General features: G+C 36.9%; 1 protein-coding gene across 3 annotated transcripts in view; it reads right to left on the reverse strand.

Moving 5' to 3' along the window:
* Positions 1-22,991, reverse strand: part of hmgcll1 (3-hydroxymethyl-3-methylglutaryl-CoA lyase like 1) — a 35,220-nt gene extending 12,229 nt beyond the window's left edge. For all 3 annotated transcript variants that reach the window (XM_066679511.1, XM_066679509.1, XM_066679510.1), the window contains exons 1-7: positions 22,749-22,991; positions 19,406-19,483; positions 16,306-16,413; positions 15,060-15,155; positions 14,631-14,779; positions 12,094-12,157; positions 9,398-9,586 (exon numbers count right to left, since the gene is read on the reverse strand). In XM_066679511.1, coding sequence (XP_066535608.1) covers positions 9,398-9,586; positions 12,094-12,157; positions 14,631-14,779; positions 15,060-15,155; positions 16,306-16,413; positions 19,406-19,483; positions 22,749-22,841 — 777 coding nt within the window. In that variant the 5' untranslated portion in view covers positions 22,842-22,991. The remainder of the gene's footprint in view (positions 1-9,397; positions 9,587-12,093; positions 12,158-14,630; positions 14,780-15,059; positions 15,156-16,305; positions 16,414-19,405; positions 19,484-22,748) is intronic.

The raw sequence follows: 22,991 nt of genomic DNA on the forward strand, positions 1-22,991 counted from the left end.
GGCTTTAAAATCCCTTAGGTCATACTTGGTATTGCTCATTAGACTAAAATATGGCAATGCTTTTCAGCTGCACATTACATATTGTATATTGCATTTACCTATATATGTAACAGATTCTTAATTGTTACTAATTAAATATTTAGTAACTTGTTATTATATGGGTTGTATATGGGTTATTACCTTTTTATTATTTTTGTAGTTCTGCAAAAATAATGTGGTGCTAATGTAAAACAATGGCCGCAAATGCAGTGAAACTATTCAGAGCTGTGAAATACAAACTGCTTCCTATTTATTTCCTCTCTTACTGTCTGTAACATCAGGTAATACATCATTTACTCAGAATATATTGGGGAGTAGCTCTAGTATGTGGTTGGTGTAGAAGGTAAAACAGCTTCTTTTAAGGCAGAAGACTATAGTTGAATGGCAGTTTTGGTAATCAAGTGCAGCAAGAGCTGATAACTAGAGTTCGATTCTGTGCTCTGGTGAAGTACACATCTCAGTAAGAAATGATGGGTAATTTTGGGTAAAGCTCAGATCAGATAGAACAGATTATGATCAGATGCTGTGAGATGCAGTAACTCTTTCTGAACACCACACAGTATATAATCATTTAAAGACAAAACCTGGCAGAAATGTGATGCAGTTTTACACACTATTGTCACATAATTTCAGCAGAACTAGTGCAATGTGTTTAGGGAAATAATTCATTGGCAATCATAACAACTAGGAAACTGTCATTTCATTTATGGATAAATAAGAGTTGTTACACTTATATTACCATATTATTACACATTTATCACTAATCTATTAAATAACGTTGCCTGCTTTTCTGTGAAGATTGTGCCAACATTTTGTGCGATGCTGCAAATTACTGTGTAAACATTGGGCCATTAGAAGTGGTGTCTACAAATATTTAAATGTGGTGTAAGCCTATATCTGTCATATTAAAGCTTACAGAGGTGTGGTGTAGTGTATGAAATAATGGTGGGTCAGTACATTTCTCTTAAGAATTCCAGTAAAAACATAAATATACTAATGCAATGCCTTTATTACGTTGAATTAATTTAGCAGTGACAGATGTAGTAGCTCATAATCAGTCACAGGAGAGAGATGATCTAGCCCTAGCCTTGCATGGGGACCTCACCATAGCAACAAAGCCTAGAGTAATAGTGTTGCTTCAGCTGTAACCTTTGGGGCAGATGCTCTCTACAAGAAAAGCCCATGTGGCTCTGAGAGCTCATTGTGTTAAATGAAGGTTAATTGTCCAAAGCTATGGGATAGGCCCTGAAAGATTAATGAGGTGATAAAAGGTGTGTTCCTTCTTCTTTGAGACTGCCTTTAAACCTCTGCAGAGTTCAGACTGCGCCTGCATTTCTCCTAACAGAGTTTTGTGCAAAAGTTTGGGCATTTTGTCAAATGATTATTTGTTGATTTTCAAACATAGTGAACTTAAACATGGCCTTTAAAAAATTGCCTAGTCTTTCTTTTCATTCCCACAATACAAAAATGTCTCTCTCATTGCCTGTAAATGTATTTTATGTTAATAATGTCCTCTTACTTTAAAAAGTGTGAATACAAAAAAAAAAAAAAAAAACAATAAAACTTTTAAAAAACTGCAGGTGCTTTAAAGAAAATGAGAGAATGACCTGAAACCATGGGAACAACGGAAAAAATACAACAAATTAAGTATATTTCAAAAAATAAAAGAAACACTTTTTTTCACTTTTCAATTTTAAATTTTAAGAACATAAATGTAATTTGGACACAATTTAAGAAAATGTGTGCAAAAAAGTGTGTATTGTTCCCTCAAAGTAAATTTTCTGGGCTGTGCATTGTTACACAGGCACCATTTTATGGTTCTTTTCCTAGCTGTTTAATTCACTAAATAAAAAGTAAGAGTGCATTTAAAAAGGCAAAGAATTTTGACGTTAAAATCCCTTTGGAAATACACTGAATGAGTCTTGTGACACAAAATATTTTGCAGACACCTACTACAAAGCCATTGGAAAAGAACAGCATTTAAATCTCCTCAACATTCCACTGAAAGAGTCCCTCCCTCTGATTTTATTAAAATAACTGAGCAGCGAGCTGGTTCCCAGCAGCAGTTGCAGGACCCCTGAGACTCTGGTGGTCCAGCGCTGACCCTCCACACCGAGAGTTTTGGGCACTATACAAACAGGTCATTTACACTAAGCTCAGGTCATTGACATCTTATCAGGTCAGGCACCCTGCACTCAGCACATATAAACACACCCTGTTTCTCATGGTGTTTTCTCACTAATACAGATAGAAACACAGATAGAGTCCTCTGTACAACCTGTGCATTCTATTGAAATCGGTCAATCATCACTTGATTTACAAGTCATTTTCATTTTCTTTAAAAGTATTTGCTCAGTTTAAAAACAATTTTGTGACCAAGTTCTGGGTTTGACATATGCCCTAGAAGATTTCATCATACAGATAGACGATATGGAAGACTGGATCATCCTTATTTTTTTCTGTACCAAAACCAAATCTCAATAAATCCCACAATTTACATGTTCTTTTCCTTTTATACTCACTTAAAACCTTTGGGGGAAATTGAGATATTGCTTTGGAATTCATGGAAACTTAATAATATATTCTGCTACTGACAAATAAAAGTTTGAATTGAAGGGTCTAAGAGAAATATTTGGAAATCATGGGAACAGATTAAAAACACATGCATATATATTGCATATTGTTCATTCTGTAGATTTTTTGTTTAGCTCTGGCCCACCTTCTACTTCATAAGTCTCATTTTTTAGGAATTATGCTTTATAACAGCATAATAAATATAAATCTTATGATTTATATCAGCGTTATAAATGTTTAAGTATAAAGATGATTAAATTAAAGCATTTAATAAACTTCAGCTACAACTTTGTAAGTATTTTATCAATGCTAATGCATGTGTTATGCAATCCTTATGAACAGGCCTAATATTAATTATTTAATGTTGGAGTGCTAATAAATATGTTAAATGTATCACACTGAGGTTAATGAAAGTTTAAAAAAAACTTTATATTGCTTATTTGTAATTGCATCTCATAGTCCCTGATTATGAATTATGGTGAGAAAACTTAATCAAGGCAAATAAAGTTGTAGTGTTTTTGAGAAGAACAGTCAAATCTTGACTGCGTGTTCTGGAAAGCTGTCATAGATGAGCAAGAACAGAGCAGCTCTACTCTGCCAAAGCAGCCTGGACATGCTGTAATCTATCAATAAATCCACTGCTTTCAATATGGGGACTTTTGTTGAAATTTTAACCTTTGAAGCCTCAAGTCATTCCAGGGTTTAATGTTCTCCCTTCCCATTTACGGTGGACGCATTTCTGACTGTTTTATTTGAGGAATTATACATTGGAATGTATGGAATCTAATATTGAGTTTATTAATAAAAACAATAAAAACAAATGAACACATCTAATGGGGAAATCTTTTAAAACTTTGCAGGTATTTTAAAGGTCTAAAATTAAACTACAAGACATCCATAAATACATGTGAAAGAAGATTTTGATTTTTAAGTGTTACATAGTTTGCTTTAACACAAATTGTGGAGTAACCATTCAAACTTTTTAGGTCCATTAAAGGCTTAAGAATCTATCCAGAAATTAAAATGTATTCCCTTTTCTTTCAGAAAGTAACAAGGTACATAAGCAGAGGTAGAGGTTTGATGGGGTTTAGCAGAATTAATTTCTAGCTCAGTTGGTGGTGGGGACCACTGGAACCCTGTAATGAAAATGTATGATAAAATCTTTCATTTCCACTTCTTTTTCGAAGTTTTAGGAGGAGGGATAAATGTGTGGGGTGTTGTGGAGGAGGACAAATGGCAGGCCGTTATTATTTTCCGACCTCATGGGGTGTGCATGATAAATCATCTCAATTGCTGATTCACTCGCAAGAATTCCACCCCTTTTCTGCCTCTTCTCAGCAGTGTCAAAGATAAAAACCATGGGGATTCTGAAGTGCTCCTTCTCAATAGTGAGGTAAATGCTCATTATATAGTGCAGGGCTTCTAACAGCATTTACACAGTCCATTTCTCAATGGACAAAGTACATTGTGTTGCAAGTATTGCATTTCGGACGGTACATCATGCAGAAGTGATAATTGGATTATTAGCATGGATTTGCCTCCCTTTGCTGCAGTAAGGGCTACTACTCTTCTAAAAATGCGCAACACTCGATGTTAACATTTTTGTGAGAATCTGATGGCATTCAGCCAAAAGAAAATTAGAGGTCAGATAGTAATATTGCATGTTTAGTTCTGGATCACTGGTGTTTTATCTCCCTGCTCCACAGCCCAAATTCTGTGGGGGCTCTTATGCCCGTTTGGCCAACACTTGGTAGCCTAATAAAAATGATGATTTAAGGCTCACCTACAGCTGATAGATATAGATATTCATCAATACTCAACATTTTGATGGAAGTTAATATAAAAAAAAATTAAGCATTTCTATTGGTCTATTCACCCAGAAGCTGCACCATTCAGGGTAAAGATAAGCTAAATGGTTAAAACAATGTAGAAAATGGACAAAAATGAAGATCCTTTATTTTTTGGGGGGATAGCTATGTGCTTACATATATTGGTCTCCAATTAATGCATTTTCTCCAAAGTCAGTTTACGTAGTTATGTATTAGAAATTATACACTGACTTCACCTGTGCCCACAGGCATACCTTTGCTTTCAACTGGAACATATACATTTTGGTTACACTCAGTGTTCTATTTTTGTATTTAGTTTCTTATAATGGACTGATGGACTCTTGTTGAAGGGCATTGTCTAGTCTCTGGGTCTTATTTCCCTTTTTCTGCTTAAAGTACCTGTAGCTGATCCATACACAGGTTTAATTAAAGTCTTAAACTAGATCCAATGATTAAAACACGAAGAAAGCACCTAAAGGATCAACTTATTGGAAATGTCCTTATTTAAATGTTTAACAAATGATAAATTTATCATTTATTATTAACAAATGAATTAATAACTGTTCAAATTTAGATTTTAAACCATACACTTTATAAGTGTAGTCTTATTCTAAAGTGGCACCAATACATAAATTAAAATGTGGAGAGAGATACCGAGGCATATAATAATCAACCACATTTAAGCATTAAAATTGGAATGACATCTTTGCAATTTCAGGCAATTTATACTACAACTTGCTGTGAAGATTATAATTCGAAAATCTGTTTTTACATAACGGGGGACAACATCTGGGCATTGCTCAGGTTTCACCTAATTATCACTTGAAGGTGTTAACTGTTGATTTTATTAGGTCCACAAGCTCGACACCAAAAAAAAAGAAAAAAAAAGGCCTGCCTTACACTCATGTAAAACACATAGATGTCTAGGTGTCAGAATGAGTTCTGAACATTGTAAAGCTGTATAGCTGTATGGAAAGATTTTTTTCTGAATTTCACTTTACTATTTGTTTCTTAATTTGGAGACATGTTATTGTAGGGGCTCATATTTGTAGGGAACAAAATCTAGCCGCTCCATAAGTTAAAAACAATTGTGGGATCTTAATGAAACAAATGTGACATTTAGTCAAAATACCACAAGACTCAAACACCACAGCACCCTCTGTCTAAATGGACCTGTTCAGATTACCATTTTCAGCATGGAGACTGTTCCTTTAAATGAGAATGAGCCACAGCTCAGTTCAGTGCAAGAGCCCAGGAGTGAAGATTGAGAAGCATATTCTATTTTTCTCCACACTCATGTTTGTTTTGTTCTGTTTAACCTCACCTATGAACACTGACATTACTGTATTTCTCAGAGAGTCATGTGTGCACTATACATAAATAGCAGCACTAAATTACAATTTCTCATTTCATCCCATGTTTTTTGTTTGTTTGTTTGTTTGTTTGTTTTTTACTTAGGCAGTTCACAATAAACTGACTGGGTTGTGTTATTGTACAGTTTATGGGTCAGTAGGAGCTCCAGAGCCACAAAAATAATGTTCACATTCATAGGAATAGTAATGTTTTTCATAATATGTCTCCACTGCACAAAGTTTTAATGACATCTGCCTTAAGTCTACAAACGCAGTTGAGATGTTATAACACTTCATAATGTCTTCATGACGGCTTATCACATTAATAGATATTTTTGGGTAATGATGTCATTTGTCATAAAGGGCTTATGTAGGTATTTTAGCCTCATGAACAAATAAAAATGCTCCAGGAAAATAATTGTCGAAGATTCACCGTGATAGTTTTGTGGTACTCTGATGGCAGTTAGGGTTACAGAGTTACAGCCAGAGGGAGGGAGGGAGGTAAGAATGAAGGAGGGAGGAAGGAGGGAATACTAGAGCCTGGGGTTTTCCTTTCTGCACTGTTCTCCATGTGGTTAGTAGCGGGTGATGAAAGGATAATTTCCCCCTTGGCCTTTAAGCAAAGCATTGTCACGGGGGCTTCAGTGGCCCAGTGATAGATGAGTCGGAACCCTCTTTTAACCCCACCACCACCATTCCAGCCCCCCTCCAGAGGCCGGTGCTCCCCTCCAGCTCTAGGCCTTTGTCAAGAGCAGGCCACTGTCATATGAAGCAGACACCCAATAGGTAAGCCTTTGTCTGGACCTCTTCACATCTGCTGACCTGCCCAGCCCCCAGAGAGCATCCCACCGTGGCCAGCAAAGACAAAATTGTGAGAGAGAATCACAAAAGAGCCAGTGGAGGGACGACAGAGCCACTCCAGGCCTTCTCCTGTCCACTGTCTCCACAAGTTTTAGGTTCTGAGATGACAGAGGCGGATGCACAAAGGTAAAATTTAAAAGCAAAGGAATGAAATCCATTCTGATTCAGTGGATGGGTTGGATATAAACTGCAGGTCAGATGGGATACACTGTCACATATATAAGCTGTTCCTCCATAATTTAAGGATGGGACGGCAATTGCTTGAGGTCTATGACTACTCTGGAGATTTTTGTTGCTGTTGTTTTACTTTTTGTTTTTGTTTGTTGGATTTGTATTTTTTTTTTGCACAAGCAGACCACAAACATCCATCAAACTTAATCCCCTATGTTATATTTCCATCTTCAAACCAGAGCTTGAAAAATATAAAAGAAAAGCCAAAACAAGCTGTAGCTATTCAGGTACAAAATCAAAGCTGACTGTCAGATTAAAAAGAGATTACCTTCCTTTTCAATTAATGAACTTCTAGATTAGCAATAAATGCAATAACAAAGTAATATAATATAACAAGTCATTAAATTATACATTAAATGTCAGTTTCCTGTTGTGTTACTAAATCATTTTTTCAGTAATTTTTTTAGTATTTTTATTTTTTATGATATTAGATTCATTTCCTCAAACACAGTGCAGTTGTTCTGCTGAAATTATTGGGTGTTAATGTAAAATGCTCAGTCATGTTTCTGACCTGTTCTGCTTTTAAATGGTCAGAAGCAGTGTGAAGTATATCTCACTCCAGATGATTGGACTTTACCTGAGCAGGGAATCTAACTCTGCTAAGCAAATCTTATTGATCTGGGCTTTACCCATGCCTAGAATCAAATCCTACACATATTTTCCTGTGCTTTACGTGTTTTATCACAATTGCACATTAAAACACATCAGTACATAAACATTACTCCAATTAACGGTTTCTAGTGCAAATATTTTTCTTTGTTTTCTGTCATCATTAGTCCTCTTTGTTTTCTGTTACCGCTTCTTGACAGCTCTACTTTCTTTCATATTTTCAGATTGTAAGGATGAATACAAACACCTGTTTTTTTTTCATCAGTTCTGAAGCAGGAGTGTAGCTTGATTTACTCTTAATGATGAAAATTTAAGTGCTGTCCATCCAATGGGGACAGTTTTGGTTGTCTGCCAGGTCTTACAGTGTTTTCAAAAATCCCATTGGTTCAACTCCACATTTTGGCATTCCACTTCCTGTAGATGGATGTGTGTGTGTGTGTGTGTGTGTGTATGAATAACTTGCACATAGTATGCGTTATTATTAAATTGAATTATATCAATTCATCATTTATCTTTATCATCTTAGCATTAAAGGCGACATTCAGGATTGCAATATATATATATATATATATATATATATATATATATATATATATATATGTGTGTGTGTGTGTTTAATGAATTCAGAATATGTTTCCTCACCATTTGCTAGCTCTCCAGTCTGTTTTCACACTGGAAACTGGTGTAATCGGTTTATGAAGACCCAGTGTCAGTAAATGGGGAAAAAAAATTAAAATGAAATACAAAGAAGCTCTGTCAGACATTTTAGGCATCCTCCTTCTCTGCTCACAGCAGAAAAAACGGCAACAAGCCTTCCAAACGTTAAAAGTCATGAAATAAAATAGGATATTGGTTTATTCCTGCTCCATAGGTGGGAAGTATTGACTTATTTTTGCTGTTTCAAATTATTTAGGTAAGAACCCATTCTAAATTCGGGAGACTGCTAACTACATGAAAGTAAACACAGCAAAGTTCTACAATTGAGTTTCTGTGGTAAACTAAACAGTAAGGAAAAATCTATCTTTAAAATTTCAGCAACATACAAACATACATTGTTTTTCTCCTCAAACATACACTTCCACCTTAAAAGACGTGCTAAGATAACATTAGCACTATCTAAAGCAGTGCTGCACTTCCCAGTGTTTCAGGTCTGACCTGCTGCTCTCAGTGCCGCTGTAGGAGACACTGTGACTCCATTGGCTGCAGCATAGAATGATGGACAGATAACTCTGGCTGCTGATTGGATAAATAAAGGTGACGATCAATGAAAAGCGCGTTCTCTGCTTAGGAGCCATGGAAAATCTGCCCCTCGCAGATACGTACAAAACGAGTCTCGTATCGGTTCAAAACAGAACGCATCTTTTAGTGTCCAAATACAGGACATTCCATATTTTACGGGACGGTTGTCAACACTACGTGTGCACATTCTATCAAGAAAGCAGACGGATAGCCAATAGCTATCTGGAGACAGAACCGTCTTTGTTGAAAATAAAATAATTGGGGAAATGAAAATGAAAGAACATTTGGTGGTGGGCTACAGCCCCCCCTAACACAGGCCTAACGTCATCATAGAGCCTATGTAAAGATAATGGACTATATTTTTGGTCATAATTAAAATGAGATTTATCCACTTTTCATTTTGCTTCTGAGCTCTGCTATAAAAGCTATACACTAAACTTAAGGAATCAATCCTCCTCTCAAAATCTGAAGAAGCTCAGCTCAGGTGTAAGTACTTGAATGTGTTTTCTTGTCTCTGCTAATTTTCTCTCTGTCAATACAGTGTTAAAAAGTGTTGCTCCAATTACAGCAGTCTCTTGCCAAATACAGCACCCCTCAGGTTCCACTCCTCAGTCTGTGGTGTGGAGTATAAAGAGAACATTGAGAGTCCAGGGGCTGGCTCACCTGCAGTGCGGTCAGTATGTTGGCCAGGGCTTGGCCGTAAGTGTCGTGGCAGTGTACAGCCAGAGCGTGGACAGACACCTCAGCGGTCACTGATCGCAGCACTGCGGCCATGGAGCCTGCCGTCCCAGTGCCAGTGGTGTCCCCCAGAGACACTTCATAACAGCCCAGGTCCAGCAACCGCTTCACCACCTGCGTCCACAACCAGTCATACACAAACCCACTCAGCAAATACACACAAACAGGGCTTAGTCTGAGGGGTATAGTCTCGCGGTTCTACTGCTAACAGCGTAATAAAGGCCCCCAGGGACTGGGAAACTGTTATAACTGGAAGAAAAGGCACATGTAGTACTCAAATGATTTACTACACTTTTACTTATATAATAATAATAATTATTATTATTATTAAGTCACACGTATGTATATATTGAATTTAACAAACCCAAGTTTGCTTTAAAATGTCAGGGGGGACCCTTTTTACGTCCTTAAATTTAGTAGTAGCTTTTGAGCTGCTTCTTTTTGACCTGCTCTGCTCTGAACCTTTATTTAAAAGTGCTGTTTGTGTGTGTGTGTGTGTGTGTGTGCACTCACAGAGAAAGAGAAGAAGACTTATGATAATTAATACATATTTCAGCATAATTATAATGTAATCTACTTTTGAACAGACACTGTGTTTACATTGCTAAATAAAACCACTAATACATCATGGAAGCAAGGATGAATTATGTAAGGAAGTTGTGCCCATATTCTGTAAACCAATTAATTAGCTAAAAAAACGACTGTTAAATTCCCACGTCCGTTCACGTGCATTAACATGTTAATATTGACAGCACTATTACTTAACTGACAAAAGTACAAATAAAAGTTTTCTGATGCAAAGCCATCTGGGGGCTTATAGGTGTATGGAGAGAGATTGGTCTCAAAATATTTGCCAAATGTATAAACAAAATAAATAAAAAGTCACAAATATGTTTCACTGTTCACAAATTAATACATCTCAATCTATGCCTCACTGTCTGCAGTTTTTAAAAATGCAGTTCAATTCATAAATACTTGTTTGGTTTTCATAGACATGTCATCGTTTTATGTGAAAATAAATAAATTTCTTTACATTTACATTGTGCCACAGACAGATCGACTCCATGCCAGGCCAGCATTTCTAAAAATCCTTTTTTTGTATTGGTCTTAAGTAATATTCTAATTTTCTGAGATACTGAATTTGGGGTTTTCATTAGTTGTCAGTTATAGTCGTCAAATTAAAAGAATTAAACACTTGAATTATAACAGTCTGTGTGTAATGAATTAGTATAATATACAAGTTTCACGTTTATAACAAAATTTATATAAATCAACTGATATAAATTAACTTTTTCCTGATATTCTAATTTTATGACCAGCACCTGTATATAGAATGTGAATTTAAACAAATGTATTTATTTTCACATAAAATGATGATATATCTATTAAAAAAACAACACATATGTATTTATGAATTTAACTGTATTTGTACAAATTACAGACCGTGAGACACAGATTGCGAAATATTAAGTTAAATATTGTTAATACTGAAACATAATGATGATGATGACATTTACAAATTTGTCAAGTATTTTGAGACTAATCACTCTCCATATATAGGTAATGGCACTTACTACAGATACTACAGTGGTATCTGGCCTTGCCCCACACAAATAATTAATTCATTCATTATCTGCAACCGCTTATCTAGTTCAGAGTCGCGGTGGGTCCGGAGCCTACCCGGAATCACTGGGCGCAAGGTGGGAATACACCCTGAAGGGGGCGCCAATCCTTCACAGGGCACTCACACCTATGCGCTTGCACATTCACTCACTCCTATGGACACTTTTGAGTCGCCAATCCACCCACCAAAGTGTGTTTTTGAACTGTGGGAGGCACCTGGAGAAATCCCACGCAGACACAGGGAGAACACACCAAACTTCTTATAGATAGTCTTCCAGAGCGCGACTTGAACCCCGAACCCAAGATCCCTGGAGCTGAGTGACTGCGACACTACCTGCTGCACCACCATGCCACTCTTATATTATACAGTATACATAATATATAATATATATAGCCTTGCACCCAGTGATTCCAGGTAGATTCCAGACCCACTTGAATCCTGAACTGGATAAGCAGTTACAGACAATGAATGAATGAATGAATATAATATAAATAATGTTTCATATGATCTGTAGTTGAAAGACTTTGCATTTGATGGATTCTCTTTCTATACCTTTTACTTTCATTATCCATCCATCCATCCATTATCTGTAACCGCTTATCCAATTTAGGGTCACGGTGGGTCCAGAGCCTACCTGGAATCATCGGGTGCAAGGCGGGAATACACCCTGGAGGGGACGCCAGTCCTTCACAGGGCAACTTTACTTTCATTAGTTTAATTTAACTTAATCATTGTATGTTTATTCTTATTTTATTTTCCTCTGTCCCCAATTTCCTTTTTTGGAGTGTGTTCCAGGCAACAAATTCAAATTTGTTCATACAAGTCAAATTGGTCAGTAAAAACAATTTGTAAATATAAATGTTCGAAATTTTCTTCAGGGAAGCAGATATTGTAAAAGTGTTTCTTCCATGGCATCACTCACTTCAAAATGTTTTAGGAGCTTTATTTTGAAAAGATGTAGGCAGAGAGTATTGCAGTATTTTTAACCTTACTTTACCTTTGTTACTTGGTTTGGTTGTACATCCCCTTCATACGGACAGCCAAGAGCACAGGAAACATAACTGCAGACAGAGACAGAGAGAGAGAGAGAGAGTGAGTGAAACTACATGCTGAGAGCTGTGTTCTACTCTCCATACCACAACAGCAGTCATCACGGTAACGTCAAATGTTATTCCAAAGCACCAACAAGGCCCCAGCTGCCAAAAGCAATCGTACAACGGATTACATTCATCACGGACTAAAACCAAATGTGCGAGTGCAGGCGAAACATATGGCTGGTGTCAGGCATTGTGTTTAAGAGTTCCAATAGCGTTGACAGTGGCAAATGAGAAATGATGCAAAGGAGGGGAGTTAAAAGCTATATGCGCTTTCCATATGTTGGAAGGGAAAAATTTACTGCTCGAAACGGTGGACAAACAAGTAAAAGTTGACAATGTTACTCTTGGGCACTTGGCTGTTAGGTGATCCCTCAGTTTGGGCTACCGGAATTTCCATAGACTCTCAGAGGGCCATAGTCTCTCGGAGGGCCTCTGTAAGTACTGGTTTTCATTGGTCTCCATTAGCCACCAGCGGCATTATGTCACTTTTGCCAACATCAGACTCACGTGTGGCCACAGAGTGCCTGCTCCCTTCGTGCAGTTTTTGCCCCATTTCCTCCCCCTGAGTTTTTTTTTTTTTTAAATGAAAGGCCTGGACACATCTGGACTTGTGCTTGTGACATGATACAAAAGGCACCAGGATGCATGCACATCTGGAACTTGACTTATTTACTCATTAATTCAGAGATCATGTCCTTTTTTTGCTGCTTGGGTGCCTCATGTCAGACATAAATGACAAAAATGTGATACAGTGTCAGGGCAATGTTCTAACATTACTCAAACAAAAAACAACAACTATGGAAGCAGGCCTGGATATTGATTTGTCCACTCTGCCACAGGAACAGGGAGTACATTATCACTAGTTGGTACCTTTTATGCCAATGTACCCCCAAAATGTTCCAGTTCCTGAGGATTTGAACTCATTCAGAACACAGTAAGATTGGTTTGAAATCATGTCAAATAGTGCTTTTCCACCAATGAAGAACCGTAATGGTTCCCATTAGCTAACATAATTTAGAACCATTTGGCATGTTTTTTCCAACATAAACTGGAATCTTGAACCAAAACATTTGTTCCCAGCTGGAACCAAAGAAGTGTTGGTTCCTCAACACGAACCAGGACAACATCTGTGTGGAGCTAAAGAATTTTCAGAAAGAGCACAGAGCCTTAAATAAAAGAAAAATCTATTTCACTGTGGAGCTGGACACAACCATTCACAGATGCTGTATAAATAAACAATAGGAAATAAAACAGGAAACTGCTCTGTTTGTGTTTTTTTCTGGGGCTGTATTAAGCATTACTCAAGGTCACCTTTCTATTTAGAACCAGAGGCAGGGTGAAATGGTTCCTCAGATTCATGGAGAATATGGTGTTTACAATTCTACACAGCACTAAAAATGGTGGGCGGCACGGTGGTGCAGCAGGTAGTGTCGCAGTCACACAGTTCCAGGGACCTGGAGGTTGTGGATTCGATTCCCGCTCCGGGTGACTGTCTGTGAGGAGTTGGTGTGTTCTCCCCGTGTCCGCGTGGGTTTCCTCCCACAGTCCATAAACACACGTTGGTAGGTGGATTGGCAACTCAAAAGTGTCTGTAGGTGTGAGTGAATGTGTGTGTGTCTGTGTTGCCCTGTGAAGGACTGGCGCCCCCTCCAGGGTGTATTTCCACCTTGCGCCCAATGATTCCAGGTAGGCTCTGGACCCATCGTGACCCTGAACTGGATAAGCAGTTACAGATAATTAATGAATGAATGAATGAACTAAAAATGATTCTTCAGTTATAATAAGCCAAACTGCATAATAGTAGAACACCTTTTAGTGCTATCTGTCTTCAAAAAGGTGCTACATAGAACTAAATTGACAACTTATTCAATAGTCTGAAGAACTATTTAATCAGAGAATAAAACATTTCAGTTCTATATAGAACACAGGTTCAAACTAGAACCAAGGCATTAACTAAGGAACCCTAGAAGAAACCTTTTTAAGACTACAGGTCTGGCATTGGTGCTAAATTCAGCCACAGCGACACTGGAACATATCAATACCCCACTGATAAAATATCCTTGGTTTCCATCAAAACGAGTGGAAATGGTTGCTGATTCACTGAAGAACACCAAGGGTCCAAGAATCCAGAGCAAAACAGATTTAAGAACCAGAGATTTTTTTTGTGGAAAAAGGCTAAAAAATATTGGATGGTGCTCCTTTAATCCAAAGAAAATAGTTCCTAAACTCTAGGGCCCAAAGATAAGTGCTTTATACTCCTTGAGGCGATATTGTCCTTAAGCATGGTCAGCTTATACACAGCAAGTTTATAATTATTTTGTTTAATTTTGATATGTATGCCTAAGGTAATTCATTCATTACAAATTATTTTTTAAATATCTTTTAGGCCATATAATGTATCACCACATTAGGATATGGTCTACTGAAGGTCACTCACCCCCGCACTGGTATTCCCGCCTCTTTGGCTGCACTGGTGACCTGCTGGAACCTCTGCATGCTCTCTTCTATGGAGCAGTTAATGTTCTTCTTGCTGAAAGTCTCTGAAGCAGAAGCAAACACGGCCACTTCTCTTGCTCCAGCTTCGACCTTTTAGAGCAAAACCACCTCATCAGGCATGTTTCTGACAGCACATGTACACCTTCCCAACATGCATTTCTCCATTGGGCAGAGCTCAGCAATGAAGAGAGATGAGGTAAACATTTGTAAATACATGTTAAAGATCAGCGATTCACAGAGAGGTCAGGAGATGAGACTCAGAGTGGTTCATTAAATCAGAGACACAGCTCCAATGACATGACACCATAAACAAACCACAAATTTGTGAGTCAGTGGGAAATTAATGTAAATGCAGTAAACATTGACTCACAGCTGCCTGGAAGCCCTGGAGGTTGGGTGTCAGGACCGGGTACCTGACATGGGGCAGCTTCTTAATCCCCCTCAACACCTCAGAGTGGTCTGCCATCTGAGCATAAATATACCAATCAGTTAATCAATCAATCGCAGGTAAATGTACAATTTCACCATATTAAAGAAAAATGCAAAAAATGCTAAAATTAATAAATTCAGAAATTATTAAATTATTTGTTGGTTATAACTAACTTTGAACTCCAGATCTATTTATTGCAGGAAAGACTTGAGTTCAATGTAACTAACATAACCTCAATGTATAGTTAAAACTTAATCCTAAGACTGATAGACCAGTAGTTTCAGTGGTTAGATCTTTAGATATAATAGATAGGTCTATTAAAATTTTAATAATTAAATTTTCAATAATTATAATTTTAATTTTTGTTTTTTAATAATTATAGAAATTTTATTTAATAAATTCTGGGTTTCCATTGCTAAATATTTAATAATTGCACATTTAAAAATTTAAATTTCACATACATATTACATTTGAATACTTTGAATTTGTAAGAATATTTTCATAATACGAGAGTCTCCATTGTTAGCTTTGTAAAGATTTCCATCATTTGCTTAAGAAGAATTGTAATAATTTGTATATAAACTTTATTGTGTCTTTCCTGTTCTAGATTTGTGCTGCTGTCAGATTGATGTGCTCATATGGCCTTTTTCTACCAAATGAATGATTTCAGGATTCTTAAATATTGGTGACCTCCAGTTAAGTGGCCCACATTTTCATCAGTTTTGATGGGAACCAAGGATACATTGTCAGGGGAGGTTGTTGTGGGGTTGCTGTGGATGAATTTAGCACCCTAGCTGTAAATAAAAGTATAGACTCAGGACAGTCATTGTTTAATCACTTTTTACAGGTTAAGATCATAGTGACATATAATGCACATGTGTAAATGCTGCCTAGTTCTGAGCTATCCTACTGAGCATCCTATCAGACAGAACACAGCCCCAGAAACGCAAAAATGAAGCAGTGTTCTATTTTTATTTCACTTTATTTGTTCATATTACACACTGCAACTCCAAAGCATTATAATCCTTTATTTGAGTCTCTGTGATCTTTCATGCCCATGTATGCTGTCATGGTTCACACTGAACAACCTATTGGTTTTCAGCTTTTTTTTTGTTGCAAATGGGACTGTTCCATGTTTATGGAAATTGTTCAGTTTTCTGACAACACTCTTAGTGCCGGAGATTACCTGAGCAACCCACTTGGATGACACAAAGCTAGTGGCTTCAATCGCAGGCAAACCGGTCTCAGACAGCATGTTTATTAGCTGGATCTTCACCTCTGTTGACACAATTTCCTGATAGAAGCAAAAGAAAAAAGTGACTTAAAAGTCTGAGAACAGCTGGAACAGCTAATGTACTAACCCATAGTGACCTGGATGAAACAGATTCTGTACGAAACCCCCATGTGTGGGATCCACTCAATGGGGCATAAAAACGTTTATTCAGGGACAAAAAAGCTATTTGATTTTTTGTTTGGTCAAACGTTGACTCTTATAGAAAAATGTATAAAAATAAGAAATAATTGCTAAAAATACATAGTTATATTAGTTTTTTGCTGGTAAAAATAACTTATTTAAAGATGTAAAAAATTCTACGCAACGAAGCTCACTTGCTGTGGAAGGAAACATTTACTGCAACACTGTCTTTCTTAAAGTGTCTCTCATATCACAGTTCTCCATCACTCAAGTCACACTAACTCTCTCATCAAATCCATCTCCAGACTTACAGCACAGTGTGAATATGGCAGCCATAAAGACCTTGCCATCTGGCACTAAATATGCAGCATGTGAACCATATGTTTGTACAATGTCATGTTTCCGAGATATTTCAGTTTTGGTTTGTGTTTGCTTCCACAGTACAATAGGTGAAGGGAAAATGGGAACCACGTGTTGAGACTCTGCTGGTTCTTGTTTGAGAAAGAACACTAGCTAATCATCCACGAAGAAGTGAAATTAAGCAACTAAAATGATGTGTCCAAATAGTTCATATAAGACAATACAATCACTGACATGGTTGGTATAGTGTATTGCAGTGGTTCTGAATATTTGTCTACAGTTCAATTTGGGGATCAGAATTTCAAGCCCCTCCAGTCTGACACACAGGCATAGGTTGTTTGCCAGAATCCACAGGAATATATTGTAAACATTGTAATTTAATTGCACATTCTCACTGAACAAAAAAAGTGACAACACTAACAGTGGAATTTTTACAAGGCACATGATTTATGTATCTCATACGTTTGCCTTGATGCACCCCTATTTCAGGGCACTTTGGGAACCACCAGTGTAGTGGGTAATAATGTTGTCTTCACAATGAAAAAAAATATGACTTAATTTTTCTTACATTGAACGATTCCATTAAATTAAATCTTCTACATCCAGAAATAAATTCTCAGAACAAATAGCCTACATGTTACTCAAATTATATCTTTGGACTTAGATAATTTATTTTCATGCAATAGTTTGATGTGAAATAATTAAGTAAATTCAAAGTGTCATTTTTATTTCAATGCATGCCCTGGTAACCAATCCATGCTGCAACTAGAAGAGTCCTTTGACATGACTAACACTAACACTACATTCACCTGCATCTGTAACATTTGAACTGTAAGTCACCCTGGATAACTGCAGGTGCCAAATGTCAAAAATGTAGAAATAATAAAAATAAAAAATGCAATATCTATCAAATATAATAAACCCTTAAGTTAAATGAATCAATTATACTGGACACTAAATCAATTATACTGGACACTAAACATAAACTTAAGCCAATCAAATTCCACCACAATCACAAAGACTTTAAAAAAAATGATGTCAAATGATGTTTTGTTGGTAGTCCAAGTGAAAATAAATGAAAACATGTACCACTGAGAATAAATAAAATGTGTTTTTATTTTTTGAATTTTTTTTTTCTTCTTTTTTTTTTTGCTCTAAGGCATGCAAAAACTAAAAGTGATTTTGTAGAAATGCCATAGACATAAATGACTTTCAGAGCAAATTTACAGATTACCAGTTTAAGTAAATGTAGTTTTGCGGGCTTTGGATTTTGGGTTTAGACTCTAAGGACTTTAGGACTAATACAATATTTCATAAGTGATGATTAATTTATTTATTGGTTTATATATTTTTACAGGGCGTCTGGATTGAGGACAAACAACAAAGAAAGCACATGCTCTGTCCAGATGAACTGAAAGTAGTCAAAAGTGGTGAGTCCCAGCAGTTAAAAAGAAGGCAGTTTGAGAAATCATTGTAATAAATATAACTGCTATTGAAAGTAACATCTTAAATGAAAAAAATATGTCTGCAAGTATGCAGCTCTCTGAAATATTCTGCTCTTCATTGTTGCTCTTTCTGTCTTATAATTCACCTTCTCACAAAATAAATAGTGAAAATAAATTCTGCTCATTCTCTTTGGCATTTGGTTTTTTTGATCTTGGTGTTTTTCAGTTCTGGACTGGGTCCTGACTCTTGGTCAGATCCTGCATTCATTTCATGCATCACATTTCAACTCCAGGCTTTTATTTTGTTATTCTGTTTAAAACCGTTCTGTTATGAAAACTTACAAATATTGACCATTCCTTCTGGGAAAGAGAATGTGGTGTACCTTGTAGGTAAACTGGATTTAAGACCACTGCTGTAACTTTGAGGGTGTATTTACACTGTCTGTACAATAAGTGAACAGAAATGTACCTGAATAGAACCCTTTTTTATGACATGGGATTTTCCCAGCATCTTCCCTCTAATGGTCTTGACCACAGCTCTACTCAGTGGTGATCATGTATTTAGGTTGCGCATTCAGATGTGAAAAAGAGCAGTTATTTTTTTATTTCATTTTATTTTTCTTTGCTTGCACACATTATCATTGTGACAATCAAAACTCCAAAAGCTATTTTTATCTCCAAAAGGATAATGTTTCAGTAGAAGTTAAAATTTTCTAGATGTCAATGTAAATGTATTTCTTCCTAAATAATTTGGAATTCTTTTCTTTGATTTTCTATGTGAAGATATCATGAAATGTTCATACAAAATAATGGGCATATGGAGATTATAAGCGATGTATAAACTATAATGTCTGAAATGGAGACACAGTCATAAACAGAGTAATAACTTGACTATGTTCACCTATGTAAATTCATAGGCATAGCTAGAAATTGGTACAGGCAGTGTACAACCAATGTGTGAAAGAGGGTGATTTATTGCTTGAGTTCTACGTGTCTTTACTTGGCGAGACTATTCATTTGTCATTTTCTGCGGGGTGTTTTTTCCTTTGGTGGGGAAAAACCCCTACCTTCTCATTTTGAAGTCCATCTCTTGGCCCAACCTCCACGATTTTGACAAAGTCTGGAAAACTGTGGACGTCAGGAACCTGCAAATTGAATAACAATGAGCACGGCCATTCCACAATGCTCCTCGGAAAAACTGACAGGCAGCTTAAGACGTCTTCTGTGCTATGTTTCTTCTGAAATGATGCATACGACTTTGTGCTTGGAGTCAAAAGGTCCAGATCTGCAGCACATTGCCAGGCCATTTATGATATACAATTTCCTTCCTGTTAACAGTAAAACTCAAGTTTAATTTCAGAGACATGGGACTGGTATTGGCCAAGGCAAGGAGATGAGCATTTGTGCAGCAATAAAATCTCAGTCTGACTCTGGGGAGAGCTGCTACTCACTGAGGCTGAGGCACTTAACCCCAAGTTGCTCCAGAGGCGCTGCAACATGGCAACCACCTTCTTATCTACACTCACACTTCCTGGCCAGGGGCTTCACTCAGTGAGATTAGCAAGCACTTATTGGCCATGTTCTTCATGAATAGCTCATTAAGAATAAAGAAAGGGTTAGTTATCAAAAAAAAACAAACAATGCTTTAAAAATCCATGTTGTTTTATAACAGAATGAACACAGCAGGAGCACAAGAACCCATTCCGTTCCCTGGCCAATTTGTTCATTGTTCCACTTTAAAAAAAAAAAAAAAGGTCTGTCTTAAAAGAATAAGCCAGGCTTTTAAAATCTTATCTCCATCTGCTGCATCAGTAGCATATGGATGAATAATATAAATGGGCATATTAAGATTTTCCGTTTGATACTTAATGAGCAAATATCTTTAATTACTCCTTAATTATTGAGGGTATATTATAGCCCTTTTCCACAAGTTAACACAGTTCTGGGGTCTTAATGACATACCTGTGACATGTTTTAAATAAGAATGAGTCACAGCTCAGTTCAGTACAAGGAGCAAAATCTCTGCATTTAAAAACAGCATTTAAAAACACAGAAGTCCACTGCCTCTCCATGTCAGAGTGGTAAAGTTGGGAAAGAATCTGTGTTTTATAATGAAGGGAGAAGTTATTCACTGTTAGCTATATTAGCATTTTCGTCATAGGATCTAATATAAACTTCTTAGCACTTTAGCCTCCAACGTAAAGTACAGTGCAGAAGCCTTAGGTACCTAAGATAATTAAATATATTTAACATAATGCCTCAGTAAGCGCAGTGCTTGTATAAAGTTATATATAATCACAGCAAATACAAAAAAACAATAATATAAAACAAATAAGAAATATTATATCATTGTTTCCTATAAAGTAGTAGGTGTGAGTGAGTTTGAAGAACAATTGTTTTTCAGATTCAGTTTTGTTCAGATTCTCCTTGATTGCATGAATTTGTTAAAACTCCAGCAATACTAGGTATTGGATGATAACTTCAAATGATACGGACTGCCACAAGGAGATATTTGAAAAACTCACAGAATATCACACTTACTGGGATAATGTTATTTGGTTGTATTCTAATGTTGGGTGTTTTTTGTTGTTTGTTTGTTTTTAGCAAATAAACACTTGCTGCTCAGATAAATAGTTTTTAAAATCTCATAACTTCTGGTGCCTATAACTTTTATACAGATAAGCATCATTAATTGTGTTATTTCTCACATGATTTGATATAGAGTGTACAAGATTATAAGTACAAGGCAGGTGTTCTTTTTTCTCCATCTACAGGGAGGATAATGTTTTATCATGACTGTCTACATGAGTTATTTCTTTGTTTTGACTTAAAGTTGAACAAAGAAGCTCGCCTTGTCTGAATGTGAGAGATGACTGATAATGCATACGTCCAACAGGGAAGTTGAGGCTGGATCACATATGTCTCCCTACACCCTGCACAGTGCAGATCATAAAATATCAGTTTCTGCACTCATTTAGTGTGCTGTAGAATTATAATCATTGATAATATTTATTGATCTGTTGATTATAAAATAATTTATATTGATCTATAAGCTTCACATCTCCCTGTCAAAGTAGTGCACTGTCTGTGTGCAGTAGACTCAGTTTAATTAAGATTATTCCTTTTTAAAAAGTGCACTATAAAGAGAGAGTATGATGCTATGTTAGATTTTACTGACCGACAGTTTGGTCATATTTGCATATTTATGAGTAATGTGTAAGTCCTCAAAATGGTGGCTATATACAATGATATCACTTAAAATACAAGAACACTACAGAGTACAGTAGCTGCTCGTCCAACCCTCCCCCTTTGTTGCAGTTAGATTGTCTACTTAATAGGTTTAACCTTAGATGTTGGCAAATTCTGTGAAGGTTTGATTGCATTCAGCCACAAGAACATAGATAAGGTCAGGTATTGATATTGAATATTTGGTTCTGGATCACAAAATCCACTCCAGCTCATCCCAAAGGCACTGGACTGAGTTCTGTCTTTCCAGAGGCCATAGATCCATTGCTCCACAGTCCAGTTCCTCTAGTGTTTCTCAACCCTGATCCTGGAGGTGCCCTGCCCTGCATAGTTATTGTGCTCCATTCTCCCAACATACCTCAGTCAACTAATCACTTAATGGAGTTGCAGTGGGTGTGCTAAAGCAGGTAAACCACTAAAATTTGCAAGGCAGGGTGTCTCCAGGACCAGACTTGGGAAACATTTCTCTAGCCAATACTTGGCATTAAGCAGTCTGACAAGCTCACGTGCATCTATATCAGAGCTTTGTGCTTTTCATTGGAGATTAGAACTGCACAGAACAATCACAATGGGTGCAGTTTAAAGTAGATGAATTCACACATTATAAGGGTGACTACACTGTCAGAAAAACTGTCACTGTGGTTGTCCCCTCAAGGGTACATAATCTGAACCTTTAATTAGGGAACATAATTCTACCATATTCAATAATAATACAAATATTCACCTCTCCTTCTGGAGAAGAAAATATAATGTACCTTTAGGAAACACAACTAGATTTTAAAGGTACATTTACATTATTTACACCTTTAGTATACCATTATATATATACCTATATATTTATATATATATATCATATTGCTTGTGGTTTCTGTTACATACTGCTCACCATTTGAGTAATTCTGCTTTACTGGGGATGACTGTAAACATTGGAGGAAGTCACACAGAAACATGATCCTACAAATTACATTGTATTATATCATAAGTCTGACCCAGCTCCAGCGATGATGTAGACATATGGTTGAACTAATTTAAAATCAAATGTGTTTACACCTGAAGGATAATAACACCCAGTTCTAGAGCTCCCTGCTACAATGTTTCCCATAATCTCCCGTCACTGTGTGTGTGAACCATGCAGTGGACACATGCACAGAAGCCAACCCCCACCTTCTTTTCCTTAAATAGCCGCGGCAGCCAGGGATCCCCCGCCAGAGCCCCATAGCTCAGGCAGTGCTTCACAGCTGTGGGTGCGTTACCCATCCAGCTAGCTGGTTAAGCTAGCTTGCACGCCTTCCTCCCAGGATGCTTTGCCACCTGTGGAGATCCAAGTTCTCACGTGTCGGCTGTAGCAGCTCAAGGAGAGAAAGAACAACACACTGCTGCCCTGAGAAGTCCCATCAAAGCAGACGA

Source organism: Hoplias malabaricus, chromosome 8, assembly GCF_029633855.1.
Source record: "Hoplias malabaricus isolate fHopMal1 chromosome 8, fHopMal1.hap1, whole genome shotgun sequence".
Classification (NCBI taxonomy): domain Eukaryota; kingdom Metazoa; phylum Chordata; class Actinopteri; order Characiformes; family Erythrinidae; genus Hoplias; species Hoplias malabaricus.